At 43.1% G+C, this 22,900-nt stretch overlaps 1 protein-coding gene across 2 annotated transcripts in view; it reads left to right on the top strand.

Annotated features, from left to right (window-relative positions):
- Positions 1–15,139, top strand: part of PPP1R16B (protein phosphatase 1 regulatory subunit 16B) — a 113,705-nt gene extending 98,566 nt beyond the window's left edge. The window contains exons 6-10 of one of the 2 annotated variants that reach the window (XM_015407531.1): positions 7,175–7,300; positions 7,401–7,476; positions 8,357–8,486; positions 13,820–13,988; positions 14,618–15,139. In XM_015407531.1, the coding sequence (XP_015263017.1) occupies positions 7,175–7,300; positions 7,401–7,476; positions 8,357–8,486; positions 13,820–13,988; positions 14,618–15,139 (1,023 nt within the window). The remainder of the gene's footprint in view (positions 1–7,174; positions 7,301–7,400; positions 7,477–8,356; positions 8,487–13,819; positions 13,989–14,617) is intronic. The other variant, XM_015407532.1, reaches the window with a different exon arrangement.
- The last annotated feature ends 7,761 nt before the right edge of the window (positions 15,140–22,900 follow it).

The following is a 22,900-nucleotide window of genomic DNA, read 5'->3' as shown; positions in this document are numbered from 1 at the left end:
TGTTTTCATATGTTGCAGTTGTGAGCCTTTTTATTCCTTCCATTTCCTGCTTTGCCTGTTTCTTGTGTGTGATTTTTGTATCCTCTGTCCACCAGAATATTTATTTTTTTAATAACATTTTATTAATAAATGCAAAGAAAAGTAGCAATTAACAAAACAGGTAAGTTGGAGTATACAGGAAAAGAGTGCTAGAGTTGCCAAAAAGAGTATTACATTTTCAAAGTTACAGTATCAGGTTACATTTTTCAGATCAATGAGACATTCACATCTTACCATAGGTTTAAGTCATTAACTGTAGTAGGGATTTCACCCTGATCCATTAAATAATTCACTATAGGGAACCAAATCATAGCATGATCTAAAGAAGATTTGTATACATCTCTTCCATCTACATTTTCTGTTATTTTCGACATTATATAGACCAGAATATTTAAATGCATAAATTTAACTGGAGAAATCTAATGCAAGAAGATAAAATGATATGAATGGTAGGGCTTTGAAATTTGGTAACAGCCCTATTTCAATCCTCCAGCTCAGGGGGAGGGGGGGATCATGTCTCCTGCCCAAGTATGGTATTTGGAAATTGCCATTAAATAATTTTGTAAATATACCCATAACTCAGCATCCTCCATTAGGTATTGAGTGGCAGAGACACTTGAGCACCCATCTTGATCGCCAGTGGCAAGCTGGGAACTGATCATTCAATGAGCCTATAAAATATATCCAAACAAATTCTGGTATGTTTGTTTTGTGTGATCACACTGTCTTCTCAACATGTTGGAAAAGACAGAGCCAGTTGTTAACCTCCATCTGAACTGCTTGCTACAAGAACTTATTTTAAACATTGTATTACTTACATTGCATTATTTCTACCAGTAAGTAAGTAATATTCTTGGTGCCATGGCTTAATGCCATTAATCATCCCAAACGAAAAGAAAAAAAGAAAAGAAATTATGACAGTTTACTTTCCCAGCAGAAGTAAAGAGAAGAAAAAGTGCTATTCAGTCACATAGGTTTTTTAAAAAAATGTTTGTTTTAATTGAGACTGTTTAGATATTTCTCTGTGCCTGCAGAGTCGGCTTCTTATGATCATTAATCTGCTCCCCTCCTTCTTTACTGAAGTCAGCAGAAGTATATTTCCATAATTTTTTCCAGTTGGAGCCAGTTAGCTGTTAAACCAACACAACAAAATATTGCTTAATTGTACAAATAGTATTAACAAGTGGAACTGCAGTATCTGAAAGCATAACAACCTGGCCCTGTAGAATAATCAGCTACTTCAGAGGCTCAAAGCTGCTTGACACAGACTTCAGCCATGACCCCTGAGACCATCAAGTCTGGATCTTTTGGTGTGAGAGCCAGTTTGGTGTAGTGGTTAGGATTCCCCACTCCTCCACATGCAGCTGCTGGTGTGACCTTGGGTCAGTCACAAGTTCTCTCAGAGCTGTTCTCTCAAGGGCAGTCCTTGAGAGAGCTCTCTCAGCCCCACCTACCTCACAGTGTGTCTGTTGTGGGAAGGGAAAGGAGATTCCTCTGAGACTCCTTCAGGTAGTGAAGGATGGGGTATAAATCCAATCTTTTCTCTTCTCCTTCATATATCATGGGAGCTGAGCAAAGGAAGTTCACCTCGCAGTTATGTTTGTGTTGAAGTTCACAGCGTATTTATTAAGAACATAAGAAAAGCCTTGCTGGATCAAACCAGAGGTCCATCTAGTCCAGTATACTGTTTCACAGTGAGGCCAACCAGTTGCTTGAGAGGGCCAAACAGCTCATAGAGGCTAAGGCCCTCCCCTGCTGCTGCCTCCCAGCACTGGGATTTGCTGCCTCTGTAGATGGAGGTTCCCTTCAGCTACCATGACCAGTAGCCATTGATGGACCTCTCCTTTATGGATCTGTCCACCCCCACCCCCCTGTTTAAAGCTATTTTTGCTAATGGCCTGAGTTGGATCACTCAGGCTAGCTTGATCTTGTCATGGAAGCTAAGCAGGGTCAGCCCTGGTTAGTATTTGGATGGGAGATCTCCAAGGAATACCAGGGTCGTGACACAGAGGCAGGCATTGGCAAAACCACCTCTGAACATAATGGCCTTCGCTACCTCCCCTGGGAGTGAATTCCACAGTTTAATTACTTTTTAAGTAAAGAAGTACTTCCTTTTATCTGTTCTGTACCTGTTGCTCATCAACTTCATTAGGTGCCCCTGAGTTCTACTGTTACTGAAGTATTAATAAGTAGCCTTGTTACACTCAGGGCACTGGGCTTCTCCCTGGGTGATAGCTTCGTGCAGCTATTTGCTTCTTCTGGCTCAGCTTGTTTACATTTGTTCTGGATGTTTGAGGAGCCATCAGATTAGGTTTCTGGCTAGAGTAGCCTGGAGTGTAAAGATGACAGGTGGGTCATTATGTCTTCATTGTGCTATTCCATGGTAAGTGATAACCCTCTCGCAAAGTATTTGCTGAAATGATTAAAAATACAACCAGATGGACAGTTGCATAAGCACAAGAACTTGTATGATCAGACTCCAGGGCCCCAGTCTGTGCCTGGATGCCAGAACCAGCTTCCTGACCCACAAGTGCAGCCATCAGTGTTTCTGCTGTACTGGTTACTTCCTTATTATTTTGATTGCTTTGTTATGTATGGTTCCCATCCTTTCCTCTAAAAGTCCAGGATGGCTTTCATAGGTTGATTTGGATTGTAAAGTACTTGAAGGACTGCCTTCTCCCACACTATCCAGGCTACCAGTTAAGGTCCTTTCCCCAAGCTCTGTTCTGTACCTCCACCTGCAGAGGTGAGATGGGGAGTGACCAGAGACAGGACTTCTTTGGTAGTGGCACCTCTCTCCTTTGGAAAATCTTCCCTCTGGAGGCTTGCCTGGTGCCTGCTTTACTGTCCTTTAGGCATCAAGTCAAAACATGTCTTTTTAACAGGAAGAAAATCAGAGAAATTTTTTTGTGTGTGCATGGTTCACAGACCCCCCTCCCGAAGCCTGTCCGTGGACTTCCCTAAGGGTCCATATTTGGGTAACACGTGGACCCCAGGTTAAGAACCCCTACTGTAGGAAGTTATGAGCCTGATATGAGGCAATGTTTAGAAGAATAGTACATGGTATATATTTTGAATCAGGAATGCAGCTGGGTTTTTTTTTTTTTTTGAGCTTCCGGTTTATGGTGACACGCAGGCAGTCACATCTCCCGGACGTCCCGGGGATGTAAACTGCACACCAGTGTGTGGGGGGGGGTCCGACGGGTCGTGCCCCCCCTGGAGCCTTGGTAAAAGGCCCCCAGCCAGGGGGCTTTTGAGGGGTGACCTCTTCGATGGCCAAAAGCCGGAGAATTGAGGCACCCCTCCGCCCTGAAGTTCCTGCCGCTGAGTGACTGCATGGTACGAGTGCTGTTGACCGGGACAAGAGTTGGAGATCGGACGAAATAAATTATGATGAGCGAGGCCGAATGGCCAACAACGAACTGTGAGTTGAGTTGAGTTGAAGTGAGCATGAAGATATAAAAAGAAGCTCCCCCCCCCCCCCCGAGCGACGGGAAAGCGAGCGGGGGAGGGATTCCTCCCAAACGCATAGACAAAACACGGAAGGAAAGAGGGGGGAGCAGAAAAATAAGCAACTAAAACTGTTATAAGAGACTTACCAGAGCGCAGGAAAGCATTTGGGCGAATATCAGAAACTTTACCAACTGCTTTGAAAAGTAAACAAATTCAAAAAGGTGGCGGGGAAGAAACCAGAGAAAGAGAAGCTGTTGAAATCGAAATTAGGGGCCAGTCCTCGAACAGATGAGGTCACTGAGCTCTCAAAACTCTTAGCTGATTCCCTGCGCCCCCTGCTGGACGAGATCACTGGTATTAAACAACAACTGTCAGTAATTGGGCAGAGTGTGGCAACTCAGGAGATGCAACTGACTCAATCCTTAAAAGCAACAGAGCAAATGGGAGAGAAGGTGAAGGAAATGGACGTCACTACTAAAAAAGTTAAGAAAAAGGTGCAAAAGCTGGAAATGAAGCAAGCTACAGAAGAGTCAAAGCTTTTACAGCTACAAATGGATAAAGCAAATTTGGTCCTACGGTTTCAAGGGATCCGGGAAATTGAAGGAGAGAATCTGAAGCAACAGCTGAGTGAAGCAATACCCCAATGACATATTTAACAGCGGAATACCTTTGCAGCGCGATGGATGTGGTCTACAGGTTCTATTCATCGTACATCAAGAAAAATAATCTGCCTGGGGAAATAGTGGTCAGATTCTCAAAGAGACATGTGAGAGATGCTATTTTGAAAGCAAATTCGGGAACACCCTTGAAAATTGGGGGCAATAATATCAGGATTTTAAAAGACATTCCATTTGATATAAGACAGAAGAGAAAGAACTACAAAGAATTAATCCTTTTCTTACAAACAAATGGCATCAGTTACAGGTGGTTAACCCCAGAAGACGTCATTTTCAAGATTAACGATAAAAAAGAAAAGATTGACTCTGTTTTTAAAGCATGTGAATTTCTGCGGACACAGCTTGGGGAACCAGAAGAGGGCAAAGAGGAGGAAAAAGAAAGCAAACCTGATGGCGAGTTGGGCTCGGGGTCTTTGGATGAGGACTCCCCTTCGGAAAAGGGGGTGGCTGCCCCCAAAAGCACTTATAAACTGAGGATTAGAAAATATAAGAATAAATAAGGGTTGAAGGACTCTGAGTTGTGCCTGAAAAAATGTTGAAATAACTTGGGGATGCTCTGGGAATTTCTTTAAACAAAGGGATAGTTAAACGATAATTAATCTAGCATAACCGACTAAGTTCATTGTATTATTAGTAGCTTTTTGAAAATAGCATGGTGTTAAGCTGATGTATGATCGCCTACTCTTGGGTTTTTAGTCAGTTGTGGGTCTTTTTTCTTTATTCCCTAGATGTAGTTCCCTTTCCTATATTTTCTGTTGTAGTTTTGTAATCTGAAAAAAACCCCAATAAAAACCTCCCCCTAGGGGGATGGGGGAAAAAGGAATGCAGCTGTTTTTAATATCAGTTTTGCTTGTTTTCAGCTGCTGTTATGTTTCTTAAGAGTACTTGATGGTTCTAATTGAACACACATGAGGTTGGATACAGCACATTTTTCTACTGGGGGAAAAGGGTGAGGGGGTTCCTTTGACCATCAAAAAGTTTACATTGGGATCATGGGACCTGCATGGATAAAACCCATGTGAGGTAGAGGCTATAGTAAGGGGAGGAATTCAGGGAGACTGAGTAAAAGAAAGCTGGCTGGATCCACTGTAGGTTGCTGCAGTTCATTAGAGAGAAAAGGCCAAGTGCTGATCAGTTTCCCCATGTAATGGTGTCTTCTGCTGTGACAAAATCCCATTGTATAACACCAGTGGTTTGTAATGGTATGGATGACAAATTTCTAATCTGGAGAACACTCCATCAGAACGGAAGAGACTGTTGCATAGCCGTTTCTTAATCGTAGGGAGCCCCCTATTGCTTCATTAGGGAATGGTTTCTGCCTTCACATCTATCCATGAAGGTCTCAATAGTGGGATGTAGCTGGAGTGAAAAAGTTTTGGTCATTGGTATTACAAATGTAGAAAGTGTGAGAAAGTCAGCAAGGAGCAACAAAGGTGCACCACCATTTATGGGCCCAGCAGGAAGCAACAGAGATTTATTTGGGAGCACTGTTATTAGGAGCATGAAGCATACAGTGTGGTGTTGGTTGGTTCCATTCTGGGCTTTGGATCAGAATCAGGTCAATCCAAGTTTAGAAAACCATCTGAACAATCAATAGTCTTGTTGCTATTCAAGCAGGATTGATGCTAGAAAATTAGAGTAAACATGCACATAAGCACATATGTTGAACTTTGAACAAATCTGTCCTGATCTGGATAGCCCAGGCTAGCTTGATCTCATCAGATCTTGGAAGATAAGCAAGGTTGACCTTGTTAGTATTTGGATGGGAGACCACCAAGGAAGTCCAGGGTTGCTGTGCAGAGCCAGGCGATGGCAAACCACCTCTGAACATCTCTTGCCTTGCAAAGCAGGGCTCAGGGCGGCTGTTTTAATTCGACAGACTCTGCTGGCCACTTCTTAAATTGCTTACTGCACTTTACCAGTGGCTTTCAAACTTTTTAGTAAAGGGATCTACCTTGTTTGAGATGCAAGAGATCCCATTCCCTGATGTATGAAATTATGGATAAACCCCAAGAAAAATATCTATCCTCTCTTGGAAAGTACAGTACCTGGCATCTGCTCTTCCTTCTGAACTGGAAGATGCAGATGCGTGTGTATGTACAGAGGATACTGCTTCGCTGTCACTCACATAGATGTTCTCCCCCACAGACTTAAAGAGACAAACAGCTCCTTTTCACTTCTCATCCCCCCCCCATGTGTACAAAGGCCACTCTGGGTTCTGGATTCTTATTGCAGCAGCCCATCGTAACTCAGCAGCCAAGGGTTAGGTGCCTGCACCTCAGAGGGATGAAAACATATGGATCCGGGAGAAATGAGTTTTTTCCCAGCCCAACCTGGCTGCAGACAGCAGTCCATCTTCATAAATGTCAGTCCTTCCTCTTCCTAGATTAAAAGTATTGTCCAACTCTCATCTGTGACAGGGTCCAAATCATTATTTGGTAATCACAAAGCATTCAACGGTTATGTAAGGTGGATATTAAAATAGATGGAGATCTATTATTTATGGGCATACTGGGAAACTATAATATTGAGAGACAAAATCAGGATGTTTTTAAAGCAATGTTACTAGCAGCGCATGCTGTGATTGCATATGGTTGGAAGGAGAGTTTGAAGTGGTCTTTAGATAGATGGAATGACTATTTATACGAATATATCCAGTCAGATATATTGGAATGTATTAAACAAGATAAGGCATGGGATGGAAAGATGAAGGAGATAAAAAAGAAATGGTCTATATACTTTCAATGGGTAAATAATGGAGAAGCCAATTCCGTTATACTTGAAAAAATGGAAAAAATGTGCTCATGGTTAAAAATTTAATTTGTAGCTATGTGATGGCCACCTTGTGGGGGGTGGGATATAAAAGGGGGAAAATGTATCATAAGAGAATTGGGATTGTATTGCAATGTAATAATAATTTATGATGCAAAAAAAAATCACAAAGCATTCAACGTTAAATGAGATACCATTTAAAAGCCACCACTATATTTTCTGTCTTGTAATAGTTACACATAGCTTCGGCCAACGGCTACCTTCATGCAGCTGAGATTCTTCTAGACCATGGAGCAAGGCTGGACCTCCAGGACTGGGATGGCTGGGAACCCCTCCATGCTGCTGCCTTCTGGGGACATGTATGTGTTTTCTCGCAAGCCATTTGCATACCCCCTTGCCCCCCCACCCACCCGGTTTGTGGAAACAGCTGAGAATGTTGGCTTGTTTTCTACATTCTAGATGCAGATGGCTGAGTTGTTGGTGTCCCATGGTGCAAGTTTGAGTGCCCGGACAGCCATGGATGAGATGCCAATAGGTGAGCGGTCCCCTTTTCTCATTTCTAAACTTGGACAAATCAATGAGGCGCTCTTAGACAGCACATTTAGAGTTCAGTATATCTTGTTTCCTTTTATCCTATTTCTGGTTTTGAAGTGATTGTTTGTTCTCTTAGGTGTGGGGTGATGGTTAGAGTGTTGAACTAGGATCTGGAAGACACAGGTTCAGATCCCAGCTCTGTTGTGGAAGCTCACTGGGTAGCCTTGGGCCAGTCACAACACTGAGTCTAAGCCAGTTCACAGGGTTGTTGTTGTTGTGAGGATAAAATGGAGGGAGAGTGATGTTGTATGCTGCTTCAGGACCCCATTGAGAAGAGACGGACAAATGGAGTGTAAATATCCAAGTAAATAAGTTAAATTGGGCCAGTTGGGGGACCGATAATCCGATCCGCACCTATGTAATTGACCTTCAAAAAGCAACAGAGGCGGAGGGGGACTGATATGGATTGGAACTGTGGTGCTAAGGAAGGGTGGGCGGGTTAAGTTTTTGACCTCATGTTGTTTCCCCTGGCTGTTTGAGGCCCTTGTAGGAGGGAAAAAAGGCACTTCACCCCTATCCAGGGTTATTTTTTAGAGAGTCAATTAAATTGGCCACCAATCTCCAGCATTACATAAAGGTTAGCCCTTACCTTCTCTTGACCTGGTGTCTTCAAGACATCCTGAATGTCAAGCTGTGCTTTTGTTATTTCATGGGCCTTTTGCATTGCTGATCTCCCAATAGTGGTCAGATTAATCCATGTGATTCTAAATGGAGTGTGAGAAAAAGGCCTGAGTGATGCAAAGACACTTCCCAGGGAAGCTGTTCACGTTAATGATTCAGCACACCTCATATTTGGGGGGGGGGGGTTTGTCTTCTTTTAGACCTCTGTGAAGAAGAGGAGTTTAAAGTCCTGCTTTTGGAACTGAAGCATAAGCATGACGTCATCATGAAATCTCAGATGAGACACAAATCCTCTTTGAGCAGGAGGTCATCCAGCACTGGAAGCAGAGGGTGAGTAGCAGAAGTGTTGTCATATTTGCAGGATTTACATTTGTCTGGCAAGGCCAAGCTTTATAGCCTGAGTGTTAGTGAGCTTTCTAACTGGCTGCACTTCACTAAGCAGGAATACAGCGTTTTCTTGGCATTACCACTGCGTACAAGTAAGCCCTATGCTGAGGGCCTAACTACACGCTACATTTTACACTCGTTCTCTACAGGGACTTTTAGTCAGACATCAGCTGTGATTTCTCCAAAGAGAACTCAATTCTCATTTGAATTGTGGCAGGCAGAGAGATATGGGCTCCTGGCTTCCTCCCTGCTCCATTTTCCTGAACCAAAAAGGTCAAGGGAGTGCTGTTTGCACCCTTGGTGGCTCCACATTCTGCTCATCAGTATACATGCACACACCCCTGCCCCCGAGATAAACAGCATCCTTCTCAGCACACACCATAGTCCCAATCCAGATCAGGGCCAAACAGGTTTGAGAACTGAGTTCCCAGAGGGTAACTTCCAGCTGGCATCTAACTAAAAGTCCCCCTAGAGGCAAGCATAAAAGTACCACATAGTTAGACCCTTAAAAACAAGTTTAACAGTCTCATAAAAGCCAGTGTAATGGGCAAATATATTCACCTGTAAATTAAAGTTATTCCTAAGAGACGTTTCCCCCCCCTCCTCCATTAACATCAGGGCATCTCATCTGAGGACTTGGTCTGTAACCCCAAGCTCTGTGGGTTGCTGCCTAAAGAACAACCACCCGTGAAAAGCTATGTGGGTCTGGGATAGTGGGAAAGATTATCTGGTACTAGAGATTCTGCAGGGCAACATCTCAAGCAGTTTGCTTAAGAGGCTGTGGGACCAAAATGCTTCTTAATAATAACACAGCACTCTTATGGTACATGATACTTGCAAAGCCACATAGTTTAAAGGATTAGGGCCTGCTCCAAAAAGTTTTCAATGTAAATTTCAGCAGTGTATTGTTGAAAGAGAATAAAGACAGAAAAGAGAGGAATGAAGGGTAACAAGGGAGGAGTATAAATCATCCCTGGTGAATTCCCATCCCCATCATAGCATTTATGCATTTTTATTGTTTGAAAAAAGATTTGTGTTTCTCAAGAGTTCTCAATTGGATCACAAATATGTGACTGTCCATTGTTGCACAGCCTTTTGGGAACTCTGGTAATGCGAATGTGGATCCCCTTCTGGAGGAGGAAGCAGTAGCAGCTGAGCAGAGGAAATGTGTATTATAATCAGACTTTGGCATGGTGTGTGTATTGGGGGGGGGGGGGGTTCTGAGGATTAAAGAGTTACCGTATGCATCTCATCCTGTTCTGGATCTTTACAGGCTGTTCAGAGCAGCATCAGTTTATCAGAACTGAATGAGAGCCATCTAGTGGCCACATATGGTTATCAAAATTGATACTTTAGTATGAGTCTTAAAAGGTAAAGGTAAAGGTTCCCTTGCTCGAAAGCCAGTCGAATCCGACTCTAGGGTTGCGGTGCTCATCTCCGTTTCAAAGCCGAAGAGCCAGCGCTGTCCGAAGACGTTTCCGTGGTCATGTGGCCGGCATGACTAAACACCAAGGTGCACGGAACGCTGTTACCTTCCCACTAAAGTGGTACCTATTTATCTACTTGCAATTTCTTGCTTTCGAACTGCTAGGTTGGCAGGAGCTGGAACTAGAGACGGGAGCTCACTCCGTCATGCAGCACCTGGGTCTTGAACTGCTGAACTATTGACCTTCCACAGCCTGCAGTTCAGCGTCTTAACCACTTGAGCCACCGCAGTCTTAGGGCAGTGTTATTTTAGAAATGTATAATGTGTAGAAACATTACAGCCATTTTGCATGTTTGTCTACTTATAATACGTTATGCAAACATTTGTATGAATATGCACATATATTGTGTGTGATAATCAAGTTTCAGGAAACATTTTGTGGGAACATAAACCATACAAACTGATTTCATCTATGCCATTTAAAGTGCTGCTGAGCCTCTCCCCCCACTGTTGGTATACATTGCCGAAAAAGAGAAATGGAGTTTCATATGCATTTCAAACTGATCTGAAGAGAAAGGTGGGCTTATATTCACATTCTTCTGGGTTTTGTACCTCCTATGAACAGATTCCTTCAATCTAAAGTTCAATTTTAGTTCCCCGTTAACAATTTTTTCTACTGAATTTTACACATTTAAGTTTTTTGTCCCCATTTTACCTCTTCTCTGTATTGGTGCCCAGGAGAGTGTAGCCTCTATTTCCCTCTCTCCTAGTGCCACAATTTTCCAGTTTTTAAAATACACCTGTTAATAATGATTAACAGGTGTATTTTAAAAACTGGAAAATTGTGGCACTAGGAGAGAGGGAAATAGAGGCTACACTCTCCTGGGAGTAAGCCCGGTGACAGGCCTTTTCAACTGAGGGGGACCCACAAAACCTCTCATGATTTAGGGGGATCAGGTTTGCTTTAAACTGTAAACCTTCCTCTCAGTTACCAGGTGTTCTTAAGGCAGCAGGTGTCTAGGCTTTGGGTTCTCTGCTGTGAGAATATGGAGATCACTGCAGCAGGATTTTTATATAAGCAACAAAGATTTATTTATTTACAGACCAGTTTCAAGGAACAGTTCGGCAACACAGGACTCCAGATAGAGGAGAAACTTGGCCGAGACACAGAAATTTAAGCTGATTATGGCTTTAGTGTGAGAGACGGTTTGGGTGAGGTTGGGGAAGTGACCTTAGCAGGATATAATGCCATACAATCTACCCTCCAATGCAGCTATTTTCTCCAAGGGAACTGATCTCGTCAGACTCTTGAACAAACTTACTCCTAACAACACTCTCTTGGCAGTGATTTGTTTACTGAGAGATAAACATGTTTCAAGCTAAGTCGATGTGTGTCAGAACTGACCCTCTTGGCACCAGTTCTGGTATTATACATAGTTCAAACAGCCCCCCTTCCCCCAGTGACCAGTCCAATCACACCAATGCATCCAGCCTGCCAAAGTCTACTGTGCACCGTTAACCCTCCCCCAGCACCTGCAAGCTTAGTATCTAGCAGTGTCCAAGGTCAAGCACGCATTCTTCCCAGAGATGGGAGGCCCCGCATAAATGCAGTTACGAGCTAGTGGGACTTCCAGCAAAGCCGCTTCACTCTCTCTCTCTCTCTCACACACTCACATGCTCTCAAACCGGAAGAAAACAGGACAAGAGGCATATAAAACCATGGCAAACAAGGCCCGAGTTTTGACATCTGGAGAGCAGTTGTAATTCTGAGTGATCTCCAGCCCTCACCTTGAGGTTGGCAACCCTGGAGGAAATGGCTGCTTTGGAGGATGGAGTCTATGGCATTATACACCTCTGAGGTCCCTCCCTCCTCAAACCCCACCCTCCTCAGACTCTGCAACAATCAGGCTCCAACCCCTCAATCTCTAGGAATTTCCTAACCTGGAGTTGGCAAACCTATCTCCTTCCCACCCAACATCAAAACTACCTTTATCTACCCATCTAGTCTTAAGCTGTCCCTTCCCCCTGACAGCCTCTACCTAGGAAAACTATGGCCCAGTTGTGTGGTGCCAGCCACTGGGCCAGGCCTATTTGCATGTTAGGGAACCTTCAAGAACTTGTGGAGGGAATGCCTCAACTTCCCCTGTATCCCCCCCTTCCACCTCCCAGAACCTACTCTGAAGCTCTAACCGCTGCACCACACTGACTTTCATAGGGTGGCTGCTGTTGAACAGTAGGAATCAGCCAGGCCCAGCTGAGTCATGCAAGCTGGGTGGTTGCTGACAGACCTAAGGTTGCCACTCTCCAGACAGGACCTGGAGAGCTCCCAGAATTACAACTGAACTTCAGACAACAGAGATCTGTCCCCCTAGAGAAAATGGCTGGTTTGAAAGGTAGACTGTATGGCATTATATCCGGCTGAGGCTTCTCAATCCCCAAAACCTACCCTCCACAGACTCCAGCCCCAAATCTCCAGGAACTTGCTAGTCTGGAACTGGCTAGTCTGGAACTGGCTAGTCAGGCCTGGCCTTAATAAGTCCTCTCTCAAAGGGCAAAATAGGCCTAGAAAGAGTCCTGCCTCCTCACCCTACCTTTAACTCAGAGAAACCTAGTTTGGAATCCCATGGTTACCTAGCAATAGCCACTGAGGAAATCCATTGCTTAAAGCTACAGGCACTCCTTTTATATCATTTTCGGCTTTTTAAAATTCCCCAACTTTTTTTTTTAGATATCACATTTTCCTGCAAACCCTTTTCAGATTTGTAGAAAGATCTGTCTTGCCTGTTCACAGCTCCAGTCACTGGATTTAAGGATCTAAAGATTGTCCAACTTCACCATTAGAATATAAGATTTGAATTTTTCTGACTAGCCACTAGGTTGGATCCTCTCACACAAACAGGACTGACCTTTCCTAAGAGTCAGACAAAATGGTACAAGGTCTGCTCATTACCAGAGACAGGCCTAACAATCTTTTCTCTCTCAGAGGTAGAGTTAAACCACTCTGCCATGCTACCAGGCAGAGCTACCTTCCAACTGTCTGCTCCATTAGACTCAGAACTATATCACTGCACTCCCCTGATGCAGATCTGGACTCTCAACTGCTCTGTTTCCCTCCAACGTTTTTCTCCCCCATCTGAAAGGTGATTGGATGCTGGAGCAGCACTTCTATAGGCTCATCTGAGTGGCTGTTTCCCCTCAGGGACAGTGCAGCCTCCTGCCCATCACAGCCCCAGGCTTACTTCTGAGTTGAATTAAGTAGACCTGCTTAGGATTGCACCCAAAATCTTAAGCAAAGGAAAAAGGGAACACAGTAGAACCCCTTCATCCTACTCTTCCGGTGTTGGATTTACTTTCCAAAATTCTGTGTTCCCTCATACATGTATTCACTGGAATGAAACCATAATACATTTGGACATATGGAATTTTTGAGTGTTTCAGTTTCTCTGTCATTCAGTTTCTCTGCCATCAAGGTTTCATCTTGATGTCTAGAAACATCTTTATTAAATAAAAGAAAGATTTTGAGGGGTATAACAAGAGCAGCAGATAAGCCTAGTCTTGGGCAGGTAGTCTTGGGCAGGTAGCCTTCCAGTCTTCAGAAAAGCTTTGTTTGAATGGTCCTACAAAGCTTCCTATTACTGTCATGATAATTGTAAATCCAGATGACTACTTTTCTTATTTATTAACAAGAACTGAAATTGGGGAGGTGGGATTATATTAATAAAGCAATGATTATGAATCCCCTTAAAATATACTGCAGTGTTCACCTTTCTGAAGGGAGAGAACCTGTACAAGAATAGCTGTCCAATTTTAATAAGACAGCTCCTCTCTTCTGTTTTGGACATCTCTTCAGGAAAGTTGTTCGGAGGGCAAGCCTTTCTGACCGAACAAACCTTTACAGAAAAGAGTATGAGAAGGAGGCCATCGTCTGGCAGCAAATAGAATCTTCCGAAGAGCAAGGAACTTCTGGGTACAGTAGTGACATCAGGGAATTTTGCTCCAATCAAGAGAACACAGATCCGGTAAGAGACAAAGTTATAATGACCTCACCACCCATTATAAATAAGCCATTTCCATTCAGGAATTGTAGAATCCCTACGGAGGCTGTTTGTATTGTACCCTCCAAACTAGAGTAGAAAGTCCATTGTCTCAAATTCCAACGGGTGACCAGATATAGCCGGACATCAATCTATTGTTCGATCACTCTAATGTTGTAGCTCTCCCCCTCCCGGGCCATTTGGATACATTTTGTTAAAAACGAAAAAGTACTGTATTTACTTAAAAGGAAGGCTAGATTCCCCCCCCCCCCCAGGGGGGTTTTCAACAAAAAAGAGGGGGTTGTCTTACTTTTGCATACAAGTAGAATACTTTATAAAAAAACCCTTTGGGGAGTCATATTATATTCAGGGTTTTCTTTGTTTCAGGGAAATTTCAATTGATAAGGCTGTTCTGTGTAAGCCGTTGGCTATTTAAGAGTATCTTTGCAATCCAGAAAAGCAAAGGCCACAGTTAAGTTATCAGAGTGGGGCGTGTGTGGCATGTGAGGCTTATACTGTGATGCATGAGAAGCAGGAAACATGGACACGAAATTTCAATCAAATAATGGATGGGTAGCCATGGCTTGACATCTTATATCCCTTTGCCATTTCAGAACTCTACAATCGATACACCCACCCTGCTTCCCGAATTGGCATCCAAAAGCACGCAATGTGACTCAGAAACTCTGCTCCAAAACGGGTTGAGCTTATCCTCGGCCACTTACCAATATTCTATCCCCAATGGAGATGTTTGGAAAATGCATTCTGCTATAGACAACGATGCTAGCCAAGGACTGCCCTATGATACCCCAGGGGTCCCAGATGTTCATCAGATCTGGGGGGGCTACAAAGAGAGGAGCCACCAAACCCTCTCTGAGCTGAAACGGCAGAGAGCTGCAGCCAAGCTTCTCAACCACCCTTTCATCAGTACGCACTTTGGCAGCAACACGGGGGGCACAACGGAAAATGGGGGAGAAGCTAAAGAGCACTTGATCGGTTCCAGGACTCCTTCGTACACAGCCAATGGGACCTCAGTTTATTACACAGTGTCGAGCGGCGATCCGCCTCTCTTAAAATTTAAAGCTCCCATGGAAGAAATGGAGGAGAAGGTGCACGGGTGCTGCCGGATTTCCTGATCTAAGTTCATTCCTAACGGGAAGAGATGCACCAAGTTGGGCGGGGCATGTTCATCACTTGAGTCTGGGCTGTTGCTAACCACTGCTAAATGGGAGAATCTGGATGAGTCATCTGAAGCTCAGCTAGGTTTTATTCATCATTAGTACCTTACTTTGCTTTAGCAGTTCCATTTTTAAAAAATCAAGCAACTGTATGCAGCAAAGTGGAGTCCAGGAGGGGAGGCAAGTCCTTATTGTACGTGCTAGGCGACCAGAGTAAAAAACATTCTAAGCACATTTCATTTCAAATCCCATCCCTGCTTTCTGACCTTCCTGGGCCACCGTTTGGAGACAAACCCTCCCACGTCAACTCATCCTTGGTGTACCATTACCCAAGGTGCATAATCCAAACCCAGCACTTTTTAACAAGCAAACTTAGTTGACTGCTTTGCTTTTGCACACAGAAGACATATGCACTTTAATATGACCAGCCCGAACATTTCACTTTTTAGGTGATAACACATTCGGGACATCATCCATCCCACTGCCAATTTATAAGCCATCACTTCCTCATGCAATCTTTGTATAAAACAAAGAGAGCAGCAGAGGTCATCTGCAAGTTACACCCCTTTCATAGGTGGGTCAAATGTTGTGAGGTCCTTAGAAGACCAATATGACTAAAAACAAAAAAGGCTATTGTTCATGTGCAATCTTTTCTGTTCCATACAAGTAGCCTGGTCAATACCAGTTTAAATTTGTCATTTGGCTATTCCTCGGACTGCTACAGGGGAAGGGATATAAGGGAAGGAAAAGCTGTACTTCCATGCATCTAAACATTATTTCTTACCACACTGACTTTTTGTAATATCATTTGAGTTAGCCTATGATACGATATTTATTTGAAATGGCTCTCAAACATTAAAGTCAGTGGCCAGTTTGTTTGGCTAAACAACCCCGTATTCTACTGTGATCTTCATACCAGTTTCTGATGTTTTCCAGTTTCTACTTTTCTCAGCTATTTTCTTCTCTGGCCACTAATGGTAATCTGTTGGCCTTTAGGTTTGGAAATGCTAAACTTTTCTAACCTCAAAAAGGTAGAACTGCATTTTATTAATGAAGCAGGGCTGCTACCCCAAATAGCATCTCTGCATCAAGTCCCTGTGTTGCGATAACATGGCTTGTGCCTCTCATTGAAATCAGCAGCTGTCATAGACAGGGATGGGGAAACACCCCCCAGTCATGATGTCACAACGTGGTACAACTGTGTTTTACAGAGGGGAACCTGATTAAAGGCGGCCTTATATCTTTTATAGTATCCAATTCTGCCCAAGCCCAACAGCTCTTCCCTTAGAGAAGAAAAAAAAATTACCTAGCAAGTAAGTTTTCAAATACATTGATTACACAATTTCCAAGGGCTAGAAGCAAACCATGAAATCTCAGAGAAGCTGTACAGGGGAGCCTTTCCCACATTACATTTTGAGCAGATATAGAATACTGACGGCTGCCACCTGGCACATATCTATTAAGACTAACTTTTAAAGCAGGACTTAAAAGCCACACATGCACTTGAACACACAAGGAAACAAAATGTGTAGCCACGTGCATTATAATATTATCAGGTATATGCGACAAATCTGTATTGCGTACCTGTTACAACTGAATGTCTGAAGCATTACTGAGTGTTTAGCAAAGTAGATGGGACTTGGTGAAGGGGTATATTAGCACGGCTGCCTTGGCCGTGGGCATCTCTTTTCTCATTTAGGTGATCTACAGAGAAAAGTGCCTCTAAATCAAAGCATAAACTCTAATGGTTACAAGAACATGGATTCGGGAGCTGAGAAAAGGCTATGATGCAATATTCAGTTTGTTCTCCACTGATAAAACTGCGTGCACAATGGTCCCAAGTGCGTTCAGTTCTTTTCCAGATTTGGACAAAGGTAGCACATAAAATGTAGAAACAATAAGGTGGGCATGTCTTCTGATAAAATCGTCTTCTTTTGACTGAACTGCGCTGACACAGAATTTCTTTGACTGACAAGTTTGGAGATTTGGCTGTTTAGTCATTCTGTTCAATTAAATTCCCGTTTTCATACAGATGTAAAACTTCCTGTGCAATCCTCATCTTCCCATGACCCAAACAACATACAATCACAGGAAGGCTAACAGCCATTTTTCTCTGTTCAGTTGAGGTGTGGAAATGGGGATCATGTCTGTTGCTGCTGCTGCTCCCAAGCCTGCATGTGTTCATCTGAAGAGAGGTCTGTATACATAGAAGATTTGAGCCAAATTCCTTCTGTGCATCCAGATGAATGTGCAGAGAGCCCTCAGGGAAGCTCACATTGGATGTTACTTCTTCCTGAGCATGTTTCATGCAAAATAGTTATGGAAATGAGGAATGTTTACTACTATTAGCCCCCCAAATTATTATGAATATCTAATGGCAGTAAGTTAGTGACTTATCTACACTGTGTATAGCAAACTTCATATTGGATATGCTGAAATTTATTGCTGCATGCAGTGTGAAGTGCCTCTTAGTGGTACATGCTACAGTTGCAGACCTATGCAAACTTATGGTGCCACCCTAAGCAGTTACACTGTTCTGAGCCACGGATTTCAATGCCCCCGAGGTTTTTTGCCATTCAGTTGCATCCAGCTTATGGTGATCCTGTTAAGTTTTTCAAGGCAAGAGATGCTCAGAGTTGGTTTGCCATTGCCTACCTTTGTGTAGTGGCCCGGGTATTTTTTGGTGGTCTCCAGGGGTCATTTTGTAGAAAAAGAGGTGCAGGAGCTCATTAGCATAATTTATTTGCATATGCCACACCCCCTGACATCACCGGAAGTGTGTCAGAAGGCAACACTCACCGCTCAGGCTCCACTGGACTGTTTTGGAGGGCAAATCTGCCCTCACAGAAGAGTGAGAGCTTGTACCTGAATAAACCTTGGCCTTAAAGGTGCCACTGGATTGTTTTGGATTGCTATCGGGGGGGGGGGGGCTCTGCAACCTACCTGGCTGCTTATTGCTCCTTGTGGCCCGGGGCTGCTGGGAGCAGGGGGCATGGCTTGTTGCATGTGCCCACCCCCTGGGCTCTTTACTGCCGGAGCTCCGCTCCTGTGTGCTCCTGCAGGAAATGACCCCTGGTGGTCTCCCATGCAAATACTAACCAGGGCTGGCACTGTTTAGCTTCTGAGATCTGACGAGATTGGGCTATCCATGTCAGTGACCTTAGAAGGTATAATTCTGCTTAGAATGGCGCTGTTACTTAGGAGTCAGTCCTATGGAACTATGCAGGTCTTAATCCAGAGTAAACACACATGAGATTGGACTGCTGGTTGCTTAATTACTAGCACCTCATCAACGCTTTACTTAGCTTTACTCTTCAACATTTCCCCTTGAACTGAAAGGTCAGCTTTCAAAGTCAATAGTTGTTGTACGGGACAGGTAGATTACAATTTGACTGCAGGATTCTCTTCACACAAATGGGTTTTCCCCCTTTTCTCAAAAGATTTTTTTACCTGTCCTTGAAAAGCAGTTTGGTTTCATCAGAGCACTCTGTGATAAAGGAGGAGGGTGCAGCTAAGCAACATTTCCAAGTCAGTTTTAAGTTTGGTTTCTGCAAGCAATCTGTGTTTCTGCAAAGAACTTTGGGAAATTGCAGTTTTCCCCAGAGCTCTAGCAGCAAGGGGTGGGGCTAACAGGTAACCAGTTTGAGTCATAGGACAGACATAGCCAAAATGCATGCTGCTTGCCATTTGGGGAGAAGTTGTGACTCAGAGGCGGTGCATCTGTTTTGCATGCAGAAGGTCCCAGGTATAATACTTGGCATTTCCAGTTAAAAGGATCAGGTAGTAGGTGAGGTGAAAGACCTCCGCCTGAGTTGTTGCCAGTCAGTGTAGACAGTACTGACCCTGAGAAATCAGTGGTCCAGCTCAGTAGAAATCAGATACATGTGTTCATTTTTATGCTGGTTAAATCCCTACAGGTTCCCTATATTCTTTGTATCAGTGAAATAAGGTATTGTGTCTTGCTGATCAAGTGGTAAGAAAAAGATGATTGGGAAATAAACATTTGGGCTCCCAGGGAGTTTGTAAAGGGTTATGTGATGTTGCTTTACTACCTTCTTGGAATTTGACACAGCACTTTAATATCCTCCCTGTATATTTTGAGCATGCATTCATCATGTCCTCTGCTGCAGTTTTTCAGTTTCCCAAAATGACCAGAGTTTTGCTTCAGGTTGGGTCCTGGTGACTGAAATAACTCAGGTGTGGTAATTTGTAAATGGAACAGTGGTTGCAATTTATGTGTGACTCTAGGCCATCTGTGCCAAGCACAGGTTGACTAAATGCTTCAGCATCCCTGAAAGATGCAGAAAGAAATGAGTCTGTTCATATCATGTTTACCCTTGCCCTCCCACCAAGGAGCTCTGGCTACGTGGTCCCTCTTTCTCATTCTTATCAGTATTCACATGTATGTGTTTATGTGTTGTGTATTTGGGACTGCATGTACCTCCCTGTTTAAATGAGACTGCTAGTGTCCTACTTGTTCTCTATGCATTTTCTATAATACTTTTTTTCCCTTGCATGAGATGGAGGAGACTGACTTGTCTTCAAGAATTTCCTACACGGAGGTAACCTCTGAGTAGCAAAACAAGTATGCATTGCAGTGTCTGAGGGTCAATACAGGCAGTTCATTTCATTGCAGGTATATTGAGCAGCTTCTGGTCATGTGGCCTAGTGTTTCACTCAAAACAACCTTCAGCCCCCCACACTGAACAATGTAGAAACACCCCCCAGTATTTTAAATCCAGCTTTTGCCAACATGTACGTGAAGCATAACCTTGTAACCATTCCATTGACATGATTCTGTATAAGGACACTTGAGATTTTCTACAGGCCAAAACTGAGGCGTGAGCTTCACAAACCCATTCATGCAAATGAGCTGTAGGTGACTGATACATTTCCAAAGGGTGTTTCATCTGCTGTGAAGGTGGTCAATTTTCACAAGATTATTTTATTTATTCAGTAGTAGTACATTTTTACCCTGCCTTTCCTCCAAGGTCAGGGTGGCATATACATGGTTCTCCATCAATTTCTCCTCACAACAACCCTGTAAGGTAGGCTAGCCAAAAATAATGTGACTAGTCCAAGGTCATCCAGTGAATTTCATGGTAGGTGGGGGTTTGAACTGGGTCTCTCTCTCTCCCAGGTCCTAGTTATGCATTCAAACCACTATGCTACACTGGCTTGCTTGCTAACATATGAACCTAGCCTGTGAGACTTAAGAGCTGATTATATTTCCAGACACCAGCTTTTAATTGTGTGCCTGGATTTATTTATTGGAATCCTAGAATCTAAATTCATCCTGCTGAGTTCAGGGCCCATATCACAGAAAGTAGAACTTGTAAACTATTACTCGAGAAGTAGCAAAAGGAAGCATTCCAATAAATGGTACCAAGTATTCCTAAAGACAAAAGGAATTTTATGAGTGTGGTCCAGCTCTAGTTTCACAGAGCATTACAGAACTTTGGATATGGACTCCTGTCATTCTGGCTGGACTCACCATAATGCATCCCTTTCAGGTTACACAAGGATCACTCTTGTTCCATTGTGGTGTGTCTGAACATACTTTTTTAAGGGCTTTGGTAAGATGCTAGCTTTTCAGTTCTCCCAGGTAACCTTCAGGCTTGCACTTAGTGTTTGTTAAAATTCCATCCAGCCCCTGAACCTTCCAATGGGTTTGTTTGCTTTCAGCACTTAAAAAGACAAAAACGAAATCCCAATGTGTGTTATTCTTGTAGTGTTACAATACCATTGTCTTCTTCAAGGTATTTTAAGCTTGGCATCTAACTATTCCATAAGTCCACTATTGGAGAGGAGAAACAAAACGGAAAATTACACACCATTGTCCCTACTATTAAGGGCCCAATATGTTACTCAGAAGTCTACTGGATTTATCTGGATGGCTTTTCCAAAAAAGATCTACGGAAAAACGTTATTTGATCTTGTTGTAGCAAAAATATGTCGCTTATTTCCCCCCTGCTTTATTACCATAGAACTGTATGAAAGCACAGCAATAACCTGTAATTTACCTGGGATGAAACTTCAGTCATAACCGTGACACTATTTTCTTAAGAGTAATCCAATTAATTTCAATGAAACTCTTCTGGTATAACAGGATTGCAACCCTGCCCATTCTTTTTGGCACTGGGGATGTAACGGGTCTTCACTTTTACTCGAAGGCAGTATACAAAAAGTTTCCACTGAAAGATTGCAAGCCTTCAAGGCAGTAATGTAGATATGGCCTTTGAGTTAAGGCAATATCTCACCATTTGACCTCCCCCCCACACCTTTGTCTTGCCTGGAAAAGAGGACGCGTACTGACCACATTAAGATCTATAAAACGTATGGTTAAATCCTGCATAGACTGAAAATCTGGTTAGCCCTTTGCAATAACTTGACTCCATGGATCTATAGAGATGATACATATATATTAAAAATTATGTATTTTACAAAAACAGCTACATACCTGTATATTACACTAGCAGCACTGTGTATAAGAATGTCATTTTGGGGCACACAGAATCTAATATATTAAACTTTTAAAAGAACGGTTATTTGATATTTTATGGAATTTACTTCATATTGCTATAATATATGTATGAGAAAGAAACAATATATTAAACTGTCTGAGAGTCTGATGCCAAAAGGGTACGTGTGACAGTATTAGTTTCTGTCTTTGGTGTAAGAATTTTTAATTTAAACTATTAAATGTCTTTTATTAACAAGGTGGTAGCTGGGTGCTGAGTCTTCATGGTTAAAAAGAATGTAAGGATCTGCACATTGGCAAGTGAGCTGCAGGTCAGACTCCTTGCATTGTTTACAATCAGATTCCTTTTAGCACCAAATACCTCAGATATAAAGATTAAGATGTGGAGGGGCTGTGGCTCAGTGGCAGGGCATCTGCTTGGCATGCAGAAGTTCCCAGGTTCTATCCCTGGCACCTCCAGCCAAAAGGATCAGGTGGTAGGTAATCTGAAGAACTTGAGGCCCTGGAGTAGATGATATGGGCCCTGATGGACTGATTGGTCTGAGTCAGTATAAGGCAGCTTCACAGGGTTCATGGATTCAGCAAACCATATGGGGAACTCTATAGATGGTGCATATGTAACAGGCAGTTGCTTTGAACTGGACTGCATTCTGCCTCACAGGCAGCTCCTGAAGCTTGAACAGCATCCCCTTAACCCAACTCAAGGATCTGTAGTTGGGACAGGGGGGACAAAATGGATAGACCAGTTTGTGCATGGAAACACGTGTGCACAAATATAGGTCTTTTCCAATCAAAGCAACCCAAGCACTGGGGCTGCATGAAAAGTTTGCAACTTTTCAATTTTGGAAAAGAAAAAAGACAAAGATGGGACTCATTACAGGTTTATTAAATTATGTCTGGTATGGAGAAAGTGAATACAAAGGACTTTTTCTCCTGCTCTCAAAATACTAGAACTCAAGTGTACCTGATGACAGCAAAAGCAAGTGGGTAATTCACACAGTAAAACTTGTGGAAATCACTGACACATGATACAATGATGACTGCTAGCTTCAGGAGGCTTTAAAAGGGATTTAGACAAATTCAACAGCTATTACCCATAACAGCTAAGGAACCTCCTTGTTTGGAGGTGGTATACCTCAGAGGCAACAGCAGAGGGATGATATGGACTCTGTGGCTTGCAAGCCCACCAGAGCACCTGTAAGGAACAGGATGTTGTACTGTATGGACTGTTGGTATGA

The sequence above is a fragment of the Gekko japonicus genome, unplaced genomic scaffold (assembly GCF_001447785.1).
Source record: "Gekko japonicus isolate JY-2015 unplaced genomic scaffold, Gekko_japonicus_V1.1 scaffold950, whole genome shotgun sequence".
Lineage (NCBI taxonomy): Eukaryota > Metazoa > Chordata > Lepidosauria > Squamata > Gekkonidae > Gekko > Gekko japonicus.
Note: the sequence above shows the minus strand (reverse complement) of the source record. Positions and strands in the feature narration are given on the sequence as shown.